This window comes from Monodelphis domestica, chromosome 4 (assembly GCF_027887165.1).
Source record: "Monodelphis domestica isolate mMonDom1 chromosome 4, mMonDom1.pri, whole genome shotgun sequence".
Lineage (NCBI taxonomy): Eukaryota > Metazoa > Chordata > Mammalia > Didelphimorphia > Didelphidae > Monodelphis > Monodelphis domestica.
Genome location: NC_077230.1, coordinates 84,751,574 through 84,768,394, shown reverse-complemented (window position 1 = coordinate 84,768,394; position 16,821 = coordinate 84,751,574). Strand labels below are relative to the sequence as shown.

Genomic DNA, 16,821 nt, shown 5'->3' with positions numbered 1-16,821 from the left:
AGAAGCTCTCTGTTGGATCGGAAAACTACATTTCCCAGCGGGCCTAGCTAGGGAGGCTTCTTTGTGTGGGCGGGGCTCCTTTCCCCCTCCCCCCCAAGCCCCCACGCTTTTTGCTGACCTCTAGGTGTGCCTTATCGCTCTGGGCTGTTTTAGTTCCTTTCTTTTAAAACTGAGTTAACGCCTAAGAAGAAGTTGGTGGGGGGGAAGGAGTCTGCGTCCCTGGAGATAGTATCCACACCAATAACAGCCTGAAACTATCAAAATTCCAAAGTCTGTACTCACAAATAGTCTCAGTTAGTATTTATTAAGTTCCTACTAGGTACTCAAGCTGTGCAGATGCTAAAAGAGCCAAAAGACAATCCCTTCTCCCCAGGAGCTACGATGGAATAGGAAAAACGAAATGCAAACATATACAAAGGAAGCTTTGTATAAGATAAATAGGAAATAATTAATAGGGAGGAGGCACTGGAATGTTAGAGGGGCTGGGGAAGGCTTCCTGTAGAAAATGGGATTTTCGTAGGGGCTTAAAGGAAGCCTGGGAGGTTGGTAGTTGTAGATTTTGCAATAAAATTTTGTTTAAAAATGTAAAAACCATTCTTAGATGCTGTCTGGGGCCAGGCTGACTGGATTTGGCCTGTAGACTGCGGTTTGCTGTCCCACGTGTTGGGAAAAGTATCCTTAAATTTAAAATTAAATTTCACTGCAAGTGTATCATCAATAAGTCCCCAAACATCTCTAAAATTCTCATTTTTCTTTCCCACCTTTTCCCCCACTGTCCTGTTGACCCAGAGGGCTAACCAGAAAGCTGACCTAGTTAGTTCAAGGTCAACAGAGCTTCAATGCCTTTCATGATTCCTCTTGTTATAGTTCTTTACCCTGTTCATAAGGATGTAGTTGCTACTTTGGATTTTTCTAACTACAAGATTAAATTTAAGTGAATTAGTGAATAAGCATTCAGTAGGTGCTTACTATGAGAAAAGCATTATGCTGCAGAAAGCTAGGTGGCTCACTGCATTGAGTTCCAGCCCTAGAGACGGAGGGTCCTAGGTTCAAATGTATTCTCAGATATTTCCTAGCTTTGTGAACTGGGCAAGTAACTTAACCTCCATTTCCTGAGCCTTATAGACCTTATCACTCTTCTTGAAACTGATACACTATTGATTCTAAGATAGTAAGAGGGTTTTTTTTTTTTTTAAGTACTATGCTAAGCACTGTGGATACAAATAGGAAAGATAGTCCTTACCCTCAAGGAGCTCACATTCTAATAGAAAAAGACATATATATGTATATATATATATATATACATATATATATATATAACACATATATGTATTTATATGCATATGTGTATAGTTTCAGATATTTTTGCAGTTTCAGATGCAAGTTACATGGAAAAGTCTATTATCTTTAGAGTAAAGCAACAAAGCAATTAGTATGGATCTTTTAAAATGCTATTTCCCTTAATAAAACTATTTATGTATCTGATGCTAAACCATTTGACTGATCCAAGGACTTCAGTGATTAGAACTTTGTTTTCTTTGTAGTACCTTAGTCCTATGGATAGCTTTGCTGTAGTCTAAGCAGAAATACAGAGGATGAACTTGCCAGCCCCACTCTTGCTGGGTTTACAGAGAATTGCTGCCTTGGAATCATTGGAAACTAGAAAAAAATTTTTTTAAACCCTTACCTTCCATCTTGGAGTCAATACTGTGTATTGGCTCCAAGGTAGAAGAGTGGTAAGGGCTAGGCAATGGGGGTTAAGTGACTTGCCCAGGGTCACACAGCTGGGAAGCGTCTAAGGCCAGATTTGAACCTAGGGACCTCCCATCTCTAGGGCTAGCTCTCAATCCACTGAGCCACCCAGCTATGCCCGGAAACTAGAAATTTGAGACATTCTTAACATACATCAGAGAGGATGGTGTGTGTGTGTATAAGTATGTATGTATGTAAACAAAGGAAAACAGGAGTACTAAACACAGGTTCTGGTGCCTTCTTTCCTTCCTTGCAATCCCAAGCTGGTCTGATACTATAGGCATTTTCACAGTTCTGATGGTAGAATGTTACCTCTGGTTCTGTGGCCTTCCTGGGACGTCTTGGGGATGCCAGCTAATTCCCTGGGAACCATCTGGGTAGCTTCCATATTTCCCTGTTTTGCTCTTTTTTACTTTACTGACCTTTCTGAAGCTTTCAAAGCACCTGAGCAATATCTCATTTCCAACCAGTCTAAATAGACTTCAGTAAACATCAACACTTATAAGTTCTATATTTGTGGTCCTTTTCTTTCTTCTCTAGACATGGCTGTTGGATTATCAAATTTTCTGCTGCATATAGAAAGTCATTAATAGGAAAATCAGATCAATTCTCCTTTTCAGTTAGTTATTTTCTGCAGTTCCCCAATGTTACCTGATGCATTTGGGAAAATGAATAAGTCATTAAAACAAGTGGAAAGCCAGAAAGTTGTTTTTTAACAGCTAGGGTAATTTGGCACCATACTCAGGTGGGATAGAAAGTTGTAAAGCTCCCCAGGAATATGGGATTCAAGTCTTCTTTCTGGCCATAGGATAGAATGCAGAGCAGGAGACTACTTAGGTTTCCTTCCTGTTGTAGGGTATTTAGAATAACTGGTAAAAGTGTTGGTTTCAAAATGTGAAGGGAATAGATTTCAAGATTGATTTTAATTGGTTGAATAGTTCACTTGTGGCATCTAGACAAGAAGCCAATAACATGGCAGGTGAGTGGATAGGCTTAGTGATGTGCAGGTTGCATGAGCAGACTGGAGCAGTGATGTCATGGGGTAAGCAGAGCTTGAATTTGTAGTATTCTGGGTAATGCTTAGTATTTTGACAGGTAGTATGGTGACTTCCTGTTAACTGACTTTTGTGGCAACTAGTCTTATGTCTTTAAAAGCCCCATGTGATTTCCAGTTGTAATTCAGCCCATTTTCTTGCTATTTATTTCTGGGCCATTTTGACTGTCTTATCTGTAGTACTAGAACAAAGAAGTTTATCAATGCTGCCTGGCCAGTTGTATGTCCTTGAACAGTGTATGTCTTTATCTACTTTGGTTTTCCTGTGTAGGTTTGCTATGGATTTTACTGAAGAGACTTTGTAGAATTCTAAAGCTCTGTACAGTTAGGACATTGTCCTATAGCAGCATTTGGATAGACTCACCATTGATTCAGAATCTTTTAGTTTGAACGTTGTACAAGATATCTATGACATTGCCTTATTATAATTTTTGTTCACACTCAGCAGAGAACTAAAAAAATTATTCCTGTTGTTACCACTGTCATTTTGCCAAAATTCCTCACAACTGCATTTTATTCTGAATCAATTGTTTTAAAAAACAAAATCAATAAGCATATTTTTTCCTCTATGATAATTTGAAAATGAGTTTGTTCTCTCTTAAAGTGGTGTTGCCCTTGGCCACCATATTTCTCTGAATTTCAAGATTGTTTTCTGGCTGAAACAATTGCTAAGTTTTGACTACAATTTTTACATAGGAAAAAAAATTTCTACATATGGTGATTAGTTATGCATTTCTTAAAAGTTGTATGACTTGAGGCAAGCCATTTAACCCCTCTTGGCCTCAGATTCCTCATCTGTAAAACCTAATCCACAGGGTTGTTGTCAGGATCAGAAAAGATAAAATATGTAAAGTGCTTTCAAATCTTAAAGGGCTAAATGAATGCTAGCTATTTTTAAAATTGCCATCTCTTTAGCTCACATGAATTCAATTATCTTTCTGAAGATGACTTCCAAAATCTAGTCCTTGTCCCTCACCTGACCTCTAATTCTCCAACACCAACTGCCTGCTAGATATTTCCTGAATGCCTAATAGATATCTCAAATTCAACATGTGTAAAAAAGAACTCATTATCTTGCCCCTACCCCTCCAACCCACTTCTTTCCCTAACTTCTCTACTTCTTTGGATGGCATATTCCCATTAGCCCAGATTTGGAATCTCAGTTTTCCTTGACTTTTCAAAACATCCATCAAGAAACATTTATTAAGCATTTACTGACTATTGGGCACAGTGCTAAGGGTGAAGATAGCTAGTGAACTTAATTCCTACCTCAAGTGTGCTTACATAGTAATAGGGGAGACAACACCAGTCACCCAGCTAATAATTATCTTTGTACAAATTTGAACTCATATTTTACTGACTGTAGGTCCAGTGCTCTTTGAACCACCTATTAGACACACACACACACACACACACACACACACACACACACACACATATTAGATATATACGTGTATATATCTAATATACAAGCATGTGTATACTCATACACACATACACAAAAGGAATCAGGCTATTTTGGGAAGGAGTACATTCACAGCTAAGGTCATCAGGAAAGATTTCATGTAGAAAATGACATCTGAACTCAGTCTTGAGGCACACTAGGAATTCCAAGAAGTTGGGAGGAATGTGTGTGCCTTTCAGGGAGTGATGATGGCTTTTGCAGAAGCACAGACACGGAGAGTCATCTATGGACACTAATAGGCTAGGCTAGTATGGATGGATCTCAAGTTGCATAGAAGGAAATTAGATATAAGAAGACTCAAAGGTAGAAAGAGGCCAAGTTATAAGGACCTTTAAATGCAAAGCAGAAGAGTTTGTTTTTAATGGTAGAAGTGGTAAATAGCTACTGGAATCTCTTGAGTCATCAGAGGAGGTATGAATAATGTTATCAGAGCCTGCTTTTGGAAAATCACTTCAGTGTCTGTGTGGAGGATGGATTAGAGTAGGAAGCCTTTATAGTCTAGGTGGGAGGTAATGAAGCCCCAAATGTTGGTGGTGTTTGAGTTGAGTCTAAGGGACATAGACCAAGAGGTGTTGTGGAGATAGTAAGGCCAGAATTGGGAACTGATTGGACATGTGGGGTGAGAGTGAAGTCAAAGATGACACAGGTTGTGAATCTGTAAGACAGGAAGGTTGGTGGTGCTTTTGCCAGACAGAAGGAAGTTTGGAAGAGGGAAAGGGTTTTCAGGAAAGAGAATTAGTTCTGTTTTGGACATAGGGTATCTCTTGGACATTTATTTTGAAATTTCCAATTAGCAGTTGGTGATGCAGAATTGGAATTTCGGATAAGAGTTAGGGCTGGACAGATAGATCTGGGAATCATCAGCATAAAAATTGTCATTGAACCCATGAAGCATGAAGTCACTAAGTGAGAATGTAGTGAGAAAATATAAGAAATTCTAGAACAGTGGGTGTGATGTGGATGATGAATTATCAAAGAAGAGAAATAAATAAGAAATGTAGGAGCAGAACCAAGGAAAAAACAAAACAGTGTTTTGAAAACTGAGACAGTATCCAGGAGAAGGTGCTCAATAGTGTCAAATGTTTCAGAGAACAAGAAGAATTAGAATTGAAAAGTGGCTGTAGCTTCGACAGTTAGGAAATTATTTATAACTTTGGAAAGAACTATTTAAGTTACACAATTAACCTGGAAGTAGAGAGTTAAAAGAAGAAGTGAAGGTACCATATGTAAATGACTGTATACAAGTTAGAGAGAGAGAGAGAGAGAGAGAGAGAGAGAGAGAGAGAGAGAGAGAGAGAGAGAGAGAGAGAGAGAGAGAGATACCAGATGATCAGATGATAGCAGGAATGGTGGGACTTAGTCAGATTTTGAGTCAGGAGGACCTGGGTTCAAATTTGGCCCCAGACACTGGCTTTGTGATATTGATACTAAGACAGAAGGTAAGGATTATTTTTTTTTAAGTTCATATAGCAGAGTTAGCCTTGATGGGAAGAGCCCATCAAGAGCTTCATTAATTAAGGGTGAAATGATCAGGAATGGTATTAGAGATTATTGGATGAGGAAAGGGGAAGGGGAAGCTCTTGGTAAATTGCTTCAGTTTCTTTCCTTTTTTTTTCTTTTTTTTGGTTTTTCCTTTTTTTTAAAAATTTGTAACTTGTGAGACAAGGACCTCATCTGGAAGGGTGGACGTACCAGGTACTATAGGAAGGCATGTGGAAAGTGGGCTAGAAAATCAATTAGGGATAAATAAAAGAATTGCTTTAGTTTAATAAAGGCCCAATTGAGACTAGATAGTATAATTTTGTAGTGGACCTAGTCAGCATGGTTTGGCAAATTCCTCATGCTCGCACATTATGAGGAATGAAGGGGATAGATGATGGCAGGTTTGCAGTTTGACAGTCTGTGAACATGGAGCAATGGATGAACAGATTGAAGAGTATAGGATAGGGTCAAATTGGACAGGTTCACTAAGGGATTGAGGTCGTGAAGGGAGGAAAATGTTACCAGAGTAGGAGAGATGGCTTAGCTGAGGGCTTGGAGAGTTCAAAAGTCATAGTGAGAAAGAATAATAGGTTTGGGAAGAACAAGGCATGGATAGCTAGTTGATACAGTAGATAGAGTACTAGACTTGGAATCAAAGTTCAAATCTAGCTTCAGACACTTAATAGCTATGTGACTAGCAAGTGTCTTTTCTTCAGTTTCTCATCTGTAAAATGGGTATACTAGAAGCACCTATCTCCCATGGTTGTTGTAAGGATCAAATGAGATAATAACTTTGAAGCATTTAGCATAGAATCTAACAAATAGTAAGTGCTTTATAACCGTCAGCTATTATTACCATCATCATGTTATTTGACATCTCTCAGCATCATCTGTGCCTTTGCAAAGGATGGGCCCCTTATCTCTCCAATCTGAAATAACCTCCTTTGTCATCACAATCCTAGAGTGTTGAGTAGGTCTTTCCTATAACCTTGGGGGAGAGGGGTTATGTTGGTGCTCCTTACAAAGTTACTCTAAATTTACTTGTATATATTTTGTATACTTTCATCTGTGTACATCATATTTCCTCTTTGTATATTCTAAGCTACTTTAGGGCAAAGATCATTTTATTTTCATTGTTATGTTCTCCAGCATCTAATACACAATGAGCGACTTATAAATAATAAAAATTCAGTAAATGTCTGTTGATTTAATTCTTTTATCCAGTTCCCATTTTTCAGATTTTACCATTTTTTTAAACACATTAGATGGACACTGCTTATAGTCTTGGTAAATACATGACCCCTTTGTTCTGGCCAGGTAGATTGTTGATTAAATGAAATGACTGACCACCAGACATTTCCCTCCCAAAATATGGCTTCATTTTTTATGACTTTATTTAGTGTTTGCTCACAGTTTCCATGTGTCCTTTAGTATTCATGCTACTCCTTCTATAAGTGACTTTGAGCAAACCACTGATCCTCTTTGATCTTCAATTTCGTCATCTGGGAAATGAGAGGACTGAGATAGATTTCTAACCCCTAAATCCCCTGTACAAATAAGAGACTCCCATTTTTGTAGCTGCTCTTGCTGCTATGTCTTTTCCTTTTACATTGAAGTCACCAGGTCCTGGAGCATAAACTCCCTGAATTGAGATGATCATAAAATTTCTCTATTTCATCCTTTGCTAAAAGATGGCCAGCCACTGGCTTGCAGTCTTTGTGGGTTTTTGAAGGTGAGATGACTTACTGGCCCAAGAAATGATGCCTCTTGTCTTTAGGCACAGGATTGAATCATCCCCCAAGCCATCCTTTCTTTCTGCCTCAATTTCACATCCTCTGATTTCTTTTAAAGCAGGACTGCCTATGTGGATGAAATCCTAATAATATGGCTAACTTGGTTATTGATCAAGGTCTGCAAATTAAGTGCTCTTAAATACATCTGTGGATCAGCAATTTCTTTGGTGTGAATGAATACTCTCTCCACTCATGCAAATTGCCACCCATTCCTTCTCATCATAAGTGATTCTTGTTTTAAGTCATTTAGTTGTCGTAACCATTAGTACATTAAATGCTTTCATTCATTCATCTATATCCTCACAGATTTTAGAACTGAAAGGGACTTTAAGGATCATTTGGCCCCACCCCATTCATTGGATGAAGAATCTAAAGGTTAAGGGGGGTGAAATATCTTGCTGTTGGTTATACATGTAGGATATAGCAGAGGCAGGATTCAAAACTCAAGTCTTCTGACTTTAAGCTCATTGTCCTTTCTGCTGTACCATCCTATTAGAGAACCCACCCAGCCCTACCAAAACGCTTTTCTCTATTCCAGTAGTTCATGTATATCAGTGGAATACTCAGCTTGCCATGTTTGATCCCTCAATCTTCCTATTTGAGCAATCCTCTTTTTCACCATAACAGACTTTTTTGGCTGCATAATGGCTGGGAATTAACCTTGTTTTCCCAAAGGAGTACAAGTTCTGTCAGGTTCTGCAAAAGCTGGAAAAGCTTTGAATGTGAGAGATTGTGCCTGCTCTCTTGAAGGCCCAGTCTACCTAAGAATAAAGACATTCATCCCCAGTATGTTTTCTAATAGATAATGAGATTTTTGACCATGATGACCCAGAAGACAGTTTTCAGTTTTCAGAGGGAGAGAGGAGAGAGAGAGAGAATAAGATATCCAGTATGTAGCTAGTGATATAGTAGGGAGGGATTAGCACTGGACATAGAGACTTCTGGAGTCATTTATTTGCATAAGGATGATAATTGGACCTAAATCATCAGACACAGTCACCATGGGAGAGAGTATATAAAAAGAAGAAAAGGGGCTTGAGACAGAATCTGGGGAACTCCCAAGCCTAGTGAGGTAGGAAGATGATGGACCTTCAAAGGATTTTAAAAAAGAACTATCATATAAGTAGGAGAACAAACAGAAGAGAAGTGTCATAGAAGCCAAGAGATGGTGGGAAATACAGGAGCAGCAGTGGTCAGCAGTAGTGAAGAACATAGACAGGTAAAGGAGACTGAGGACAAAAAAAAATTTGGATTTGGATTTAACAATTAAGCCATCACTTTAAGAAAATAGTTTTCAATTATATGGTAGGTTCAGAAGCCAGGTTACAAAATGTTGAGGAATGAGTGAGTGGTAAGGGAAAGCAATGTCTTGAAACTGCATTCTAGAGGTGAAGGAGAGGAGAGAAGAAAGATATGGGAAGATAGCTTGAGGTAATGGCTTTTTAAGATAGACCACTGGGTTATGGTTTTTAGAAGTATTGAAGAAACTATTAAGTAGGGAGAAATTGAAGAGAGTCAGAGAAGGGAAGAAGACAGAGCTGGGAGAACCAAGAGGAAAAGGTGTGCAGTGATAAAATAAAGATTACAAGTAGAGAAGTTAGCTGTGACAGCGAGAAGGGATAGGGCTAGATAGATACATTTATAGAGAGATGTTGAGTTGTCAGTGAGGGGAAGAAGAGAAAGGTAAAGATGGATACTTTTAATATCCATAAAGTCAGAGGTAAGGTTTTGTGTTGAGAAGTATGAAGATGGATTCCATTATACACACAATTGAAGTATTTATATCTTTTTCAGGTGTTGGGAAATCTTCACTTGTTCATCTTTTGTGTCAGAATCAGGTGTTGGGAAATCCATCATGGACCGTGGGCTGCTCAGTGGATGTCCGAGTATGTAGTCTTTAGATTTTAGTTTTTCCAAAAAATTATATTTATGTAAGCTAGCTCTTTCAGCGTTCATCATATACTTTTAAATTGCAGGGTCAAATTAATCTGTAAAATAGGTCCATGAACTTTTTGGTAAGGGCTTGTCTCAAAGTGCTAAACAATGCATGTCTGCCTCAGTATATTACTGGGTCTGCCAAACTGTGTGGCTTGGCATTGTAGCCTTAGTTCTTGATCAGTGAATCCACATCTAGGGTTTCTGATAAGGCCAAGGTGTGTGCAATTTCTCATATGATAGAGCACACAAGTACTTCTGGGATCATGTCAGCAAAGATATCAATCACCCTATAATGGGATCACTTGTGTTGATTTGATCTTTTTTTGCCATCAGATGGTTTGGGTGATGGGTTGGGATTTTAAGGGAGTGGGGAGTATAGGAGATGTTGTTTTAATATCTTGCTATTTATGCCTTAATTATGGAATATTATAATAACAATTGTGTATTACCAAACACATCCGAGACTAATTTTTGTTGTAAGTTTCATGTGCTTATAATACTGAAAACTTAAACAAATTAGAGGGAACATAGACTACAGACACCTGTTCCTAAAGTCAGTTTCCAGAGGGAGCAGAGCAGAGAAATGTGAATAATCCCAATGTCATTCCAAAATCATGGAAAGGGGCAAAAGGCCCTAATGTTTCCTTTAGCCTCACCGTGTAAACCTGAAACTAACCCCTAGGGCATAATCTTGAGACTAATAGAATAATCTTTAGAAAAAGGGGTTTCCGAACCCTTTTTTTTTTCTCCTGAAAAGAATATACTTGAGATTAGTAAGGAGAAAATGGGGCAAGGTAGTAGAGTAAAATAATGCTGAAATTAATGAGAAGCCTTCTGAAGTTCAAGCAAATCTGATGGGGGTATTGGGGGAGGCACTACTGCTCTTAATTTAAATTACCTTGGTTGGAGGTGGGAGTGGGTAAGACAAGGAATAGTCAAATCAAGTTGGAGATCTAACTGGTAAAGCTTTGAATTCTGTAAATAGATTATGAACCTACTGGTTGAGGATAGAGAAATGGAGGGGATTCAGTTATAAGGAATTAGTTCTTCATAATTATTAACTTTTTAATATTTAATTTTTTCTCATTTACACATAAACATTTTTAACATTCAATTAAAAATTTTTTTGAGTTTCATATTTTTTCCCTCCCTTCCCCTCTGCTTGCCTTCTTTGAGAAGGCAAGCTATTTGATATAGATTTTACATGATCAGTAAAACAAAATGTTCCCATGTTAGCCACATTGCAAAAAAAAAAATGCAAACCAGAAAAACCCAAGAATGATAAAGTTTAAAAAGTATGATTCAATCTGCATTCAGATTCTTATCAGTTCTTTCACTGGAGGTACTTAGCACTTTTACTCATAAGTCCTTCAGAATTGTCTTGTATCCTTGTATTGCTGAGAATAGCTGTCATTCACAATTGATCATTGTACAACATTTCTGTTAATGTGTACAATGCTCTCCTGGTTCTGCACACTTCACTCTCCATCAGTTCTTATCTCCATCAGTTCTATAAGTCTTACCCAGGATTTTCTGAAACTATCCAGCTCATAATTCCTCATGGCACTATAATATTTCATAATAGTCATATACTATATCTTATTCAGCCATTCCCTAATTGATGATCCTCTCCTCAGTTTCCAATTCTTTGCTATCACAAAAAGAACTGCTATAAATATTTTTGTACAAGTAGCTCCTTTTCCTTTTTTTTTAAATCTCTTTGGGGTACAGACCTACTAGTGGTATTGCTGGGTCAAAGGATATGCATAGTTTTATAGCCCTTTGGGCATAATTCTAAGTTATCTCTCCATAGCTCTTGAAAATAGTTGGATCATTTCACAGCTCTATCAACAGTACATGTGTCCCAATTTTTCCACATCCCCGCCAACGTTTGTCATTTTCCTTTTCTGTAATATTAGCCCAATCTGATAGATGTGAGGTAGCACCTTAGAGTGTTTTAATTTTCGTTTTTTAATCAGTTTAGATCACTTTTTCATATAACTATTCTAAAGAGCTTCAATTTCTTCTTCTGAAAGCTGCTTGTTCATTAATTGTTAACTTTTAAGAATCCATGCTATATAGAGGGAGGAAATTCTTCTCAGAGCTATACCAGAGATATTAAAGGTGCTTTGTAATTAGTTGTTCACCTCCCTATGGCTCAAAAAGTACACTATATTAAGAAAATAGGGACTAGAATCTCCTATAGCCTCCCCAAAGTAGGAATCAAGATACATATAGGTAGATGTTCTCTAACATTAAAGCAAATGCTTATACATAAGCACCAGAAAAGAAAGTCACAATACTCACATGCTATTTGGCCAATTATTTTGTATTGTTTGGTATTTCCCAGTTCCTTTTTGAAAAATCAAGTCATATCTACAGTCTATTGGATTGTTTGGTGTAATGAAAATAGCACTAAAATAGAAGTCATGAAGCCTGGGTTCTTGCTACAGCTGACTCACTAGCTGTATAACTTCGGGCAACTTGCTTAACCTCCTCTGGTGTCAGTTTCATTAGCTTTCAAATTATAGGGTTAGGTCAAAAATATCCCTTCTAATTCTTAATATTCAGTGGTTTTAAGACACAGGGTGTCCCTCAACCAGGGAATGGCTTAATAAATTATGTTATAGGATGATGATGGAATGCTATTGTGCTATTAGGAATAATGAACTGCTTGATTGATTTCTATATGAACTGTGTATAATTGAAAATCAAGGAATAAAGAAGATACAAAATAAAGACCATGTACCCCATGGCTGAGCAGCCAGTTCAAACACCCGCCTTACCACTACCAAACTTGGGGCAGGAAGTAAAAGAGATGGGACCTTCCATGTCCCTACCTAATATCCCCTATCTACAGGAAGTATGTAATGACAGGAAGTCAGTGGGCTCCTGGGAAATGTTCTTTTTTAGGGTAACAGATTTTCAATTATACAACTGGAAAGAAATCCCATGAACTGATGCAGAGTGAAATGAGCAGAACCAAGAGAAACATTGTGGAACAATCAACTTTAACTGACTTTGCCTACTAGTAGCAATGCAGTGATCCAGGACAATCCCAAGGGATTTATGAGAAAGAATGCTATTCACATTGAGAGAAAGAACTGTGGGAGTAGAAACACAGAAGAAAAACATGATTTATCACTTATATGGGTATATGATTTGGGGTTTGGGTTTCAAAAGAATAATTAATAACATGGAAATAGCATTCAAGTGATAAAACATGAGCACCCCTAAAATATTAAGAAGATTAGTTTATGCCTGGACTCCTACAGACACAAAGTATCATAGTTTTTTGTTTCAAGATTCTTAAGAGAAAAAAATATATATGCATATATATGCATATGTATATATAAGAGATTATGACTTGTTATAACAAAATACTTTTTGACTTCAAAAAAATTTTGCCTTTCTAATACTTCTACCTAAGTAGCTTGAAGTGATATGTTTTCTGGAGTAGTTTTATATTGCTATTGCTGCTCCTATTTTGTTAGAGACTGTGTGAGTGGGGCCCTCTAGATTGTAAGTGGATCCATTAAAATGAACTTTTCATTACTGCCTTAGAAATAGTTTGTCATATTTAGCTTATTTCTGTTCTGCTGAGATGCCAAGTAAATACAGAAGTGAACAACATGATGAAGTGGTAAGGTTTCATTTCAAGAGATATGATTAATGACTTGAAAGTATATATATTTTTATGTCTATATCTATATCTATATCTATATCTATATATATATATATGATTATTTTTTTTAAACCCTTACCTTCCATCTTGGAGTCAATACTGTGTATTGGCTCCAAGGTAGAAGAGTGGTAAGGGCTAGGCAATGGGGGGCCAAGTGACTTGCCCAGGGTCACACAGCTGGGAAGTGTCTGGGGCCAAATTTGAACCCAGGACCTCCCGTATCTAGGCCTGGCTCTCAATCCACTGAGCTACTCAGATGCTCCCTGAAAGTATATTTTTAAGGTAAAATTACTGAAATATTTGGATTAATGTTGAGTACAAGGTTGGTTCAAACTCACCTCAAAGAGAAGAAAACAGGGAAATTATTTTTCTGTTGGAGAACTTTTTTGTTTGGAACTGATACAAGTGTAGCCTTCTTAGAAATATGATAATCAAACACATATAATTTTGTTATTTCTGAATTTAGTGGCAGGGAACAGATTTGGCATGTAATTTAAAACTTGTCTTAGCATAAGTTACTCTATTCCTTTAATTCTGGACAAGAGAAATGACATCAACCACAACTATAATAATCTAATGCATAAATTTAACTGAAACAAGTTAATTACCAGAGCAAGGATACCAAAAGAACTCACAAAGCATCTTAGTGCTGATTTACTTGCTCAATATAAGAGATCCATACTGGAAATGATAATACTGTGAGGACATTGAGGTACTTGATGGACAAGGCATTTGAAGGAAGGAAACACCCCTTCTTGGGCATGGAAAAAATCTTGAGACCTTGTTAATTCTGAAAAAAGTTAACTGCAAGACCATCAATAACTTCTGACCTCTATGCCTCTTTTCCCATCTGTTTAATGTCTTCAACTCTTCTATCTGAATTGAGGGCAAGCAGGCTTTTGCAAGTGATATTCAACAAAAGAATCAGTACAATTTTACATTCAGCTGAAAAGATGTAGAACCCAGTGTATTTGTTGTTTGTTGATTTTTTTTAATTGAGTGAATGGAGCAACACTCCCTATTATGGGTTTTTTTTTACAGCAGTATTTTTCATCTTCACTCAAAAACACTACTTTAGAATAATAAAAAATGTGCCTTATGAAAATAAAATCCTATTAAATACATAAATAATACAAAAGGAGACAAAGCTATCCACCTGCATGTTTTAATCCTAAACTTGAATGAATGAATGAATGAAAAAAAGTATCTATTAAACACTGTGCAAAATACTGCTAAGTACTGACTATTGCCATGTAGAAAAATAAGACTGGTTCTATTTCAAAGAAGATCATATTTTAATAGAGGAGATAATATATATTGAAAGTTTCAGCTACCAGTCATATGGAAAGGTCCTTCAGATACAGCAGCAAAGCAGATGGTAATGCCTTTTCTTTAATGTCATTTCTCCTGATTGTCATATCAGTTTCTGTTGCTAAACCATTTGACAGCACTAGAGATGTTAGTGGCAGGAATTTTCTTTTTCTAGGGCTTTAATAATTGAGGCTTTAGCACTTGCAGAACAAGTCATCAAGCAGAAGTTTCCACAGAGGCTTCTTCCCAGCATGATGGGGGCAGGCATTGGACTGAAAACATTGCTATTCCAGAGGCTCTTAGATTGAGCCTACCCTTGTTATCAAGATCTGAGGGGAGATGGTGTCAAATTGATGACGGTGGCTTGATTTACCTAGTGCATGCTGCTTCTTTTCTCTGCCTCAGGATGCTTTGCTTCCTTTAGCTTTGGTGGACTTGCTTGCTCTCTGAGTTGCAGCTGAGACCCTTCAAGAATTTCTACTCCTCCCTTTCCCTATATGATACAATCTCAGCTCTGACCTATCTTTGATTCTTTCTAGCCCTCTCTGGCATCAGATATAACCTAGCCTCAAGCCCTGAAGAGACCTCTTTCCAGGCTTGACTTAATCCAAGCTGCTTAATCCAAGCCCAGTCTGGGTTAGAGCTCTTGATTCCATCCACCTTCCAGAAACCCATAGCTGCCCTATACAAAAAGCTCTTTAGACTACTTAAATGGCTCTGACCCAAGATTCCTGCCTAGGGTCTGAGCTTCTCCCAAGGTGAAGCTGCCCAGTATGAGAACTTTGATTTCAGGCCTTGGCCAAAATAAGCAGGAGGCCAAACACTTACATGATCCCGTGGCAGCCTTTGCCTTGAGCTTCTGAGGTAAAGCTACCTGTCTATAGAGATAAAGGCACAGGCCATGCCTTGGGATCTGGTATGGGTATGCATGTATATGCCTGTACTGCTCTGGCCCCCATCCTAAGCTCCAGCAGACAGCACCTTCATGGAAATGAAAACTATTCCCATAAACTACCTTGGCTCCAGCTGAGACTTGGTGCTAGATGGCAATAGCAAGATTACCTTTTAACATTTTAAATCCAGTTGACATCACTTATTATGCTCCTTCAAGTGGATGCCTTACACAAAACAAGAAACAAGCCAATGCATTGAACATTTACAATTTAGGAAATATTTTTAAAAATATAACCATTCTGGAGAACAATTTGGAACCATGTCCAAAAGGCCATAAAACTGTGAATAAACTTTTGCCCAGCAATATCATTACTGGATCTGTATTACAAAGAGATCGAAAATAGGGGGAAAGGACCTACTTGTACAAAAATCTTTATAATAGCTCTTTTTGTGATAGCAAAGAATTGGAAATTGAGGGTTGCCCATCGATTGGGGAATGACTGATCAAGTTGTGTATGTGGTATATGATTGTGATGGAATACTATTGTGCTATGAGAAATGACAAATAGGACAAAGATTTCTATGAAGTGATACAAAGTAAAACCAGGAGAATGCCAGGATCCAAGATATTAAGGAATTCATGATGAGAAAGCTATCCACTTCCCTAGGAGGAACTGATGGAATCTGAATGCAGATTGAAGCATACCACTTTTCACTCCATTTCCTTCATGAGTTTTTTTTTCTTATATCAGTGATGTATGTCTTCTTTCACAACACGATGAGCATGGAAATATGTATTGTATGATAGGACATGTATAACCATATCAAATATTACCTGCTGTCTTGGGTATGGAGGAAGGGAGGGAAGGAGAGAACATTGAACACAAAATGTCAGAAAACTGTTACTTAAAACTGTATCTACATGCAATTGGGGAAAAATATAATTTAAAAAAACCAAGGGGGAAGTTCTATAATAAAATTTTCCAAACCTCTAGAAGGATAGCACAACTGCCAGAATCTTCAGAAGGGTTCAAAAGAGCAATAATGTAATTTTAACCAAAAATTGATAGAACGAGAGCTCTCAAAGAAGCAATCAATGTAATAAAAAAAAAGTTGAGAAATGAGAACAAATAAGGGGGGAAGTTTTCAAAGTTCTTGATGATATGGGGGAAAATAGGTTAAGTCCTACAAAAATGAAAAAATAGAGGAAACATTAATTGAAGAAACTCAAAAGATTACAAGATTGGAAGAATATCTACAAGATAGGGAAACTAAATGGGAAGATTAGAAATTAATCTGTACTCCAAAATATCCTGCAAAGCTGAGCTTAATCATCAGCAAAAATTGAAGAGTTTTTTGCAGGAGATATATTCTTAACCAAACAAAAAACAGAGGCTATTACAAAAGATCAAAATGCTAATTTTCATTACATGAAATTGAGGAGCTT

The 16,821-nt window shown here is 37.5% G+C and overlaps 1 protein-coding gene across 1 annotated transcript in view; it reads left to right on the top strand.

Annotated features, from left to right (window-relative positions):
* The window catches only part of RABL3 (RAB, member of RAS oncogene family like 3), a 74,993-nt gene that overhangs the window by 243 nt on the left and 57,929 nt on the right, over positions 1–16,821 (top strand). The window contains exon 2 of the mRNA XM_001363352.5: positions 9,341–9,432. Within this exon, the coding sequence (XP_001363389.1) occupies positions 9,341–9,432 (92 nt within the window). The remainder of the gene's footprint in view (positions 1–9,340; positions 9,433–16,821) is intronic.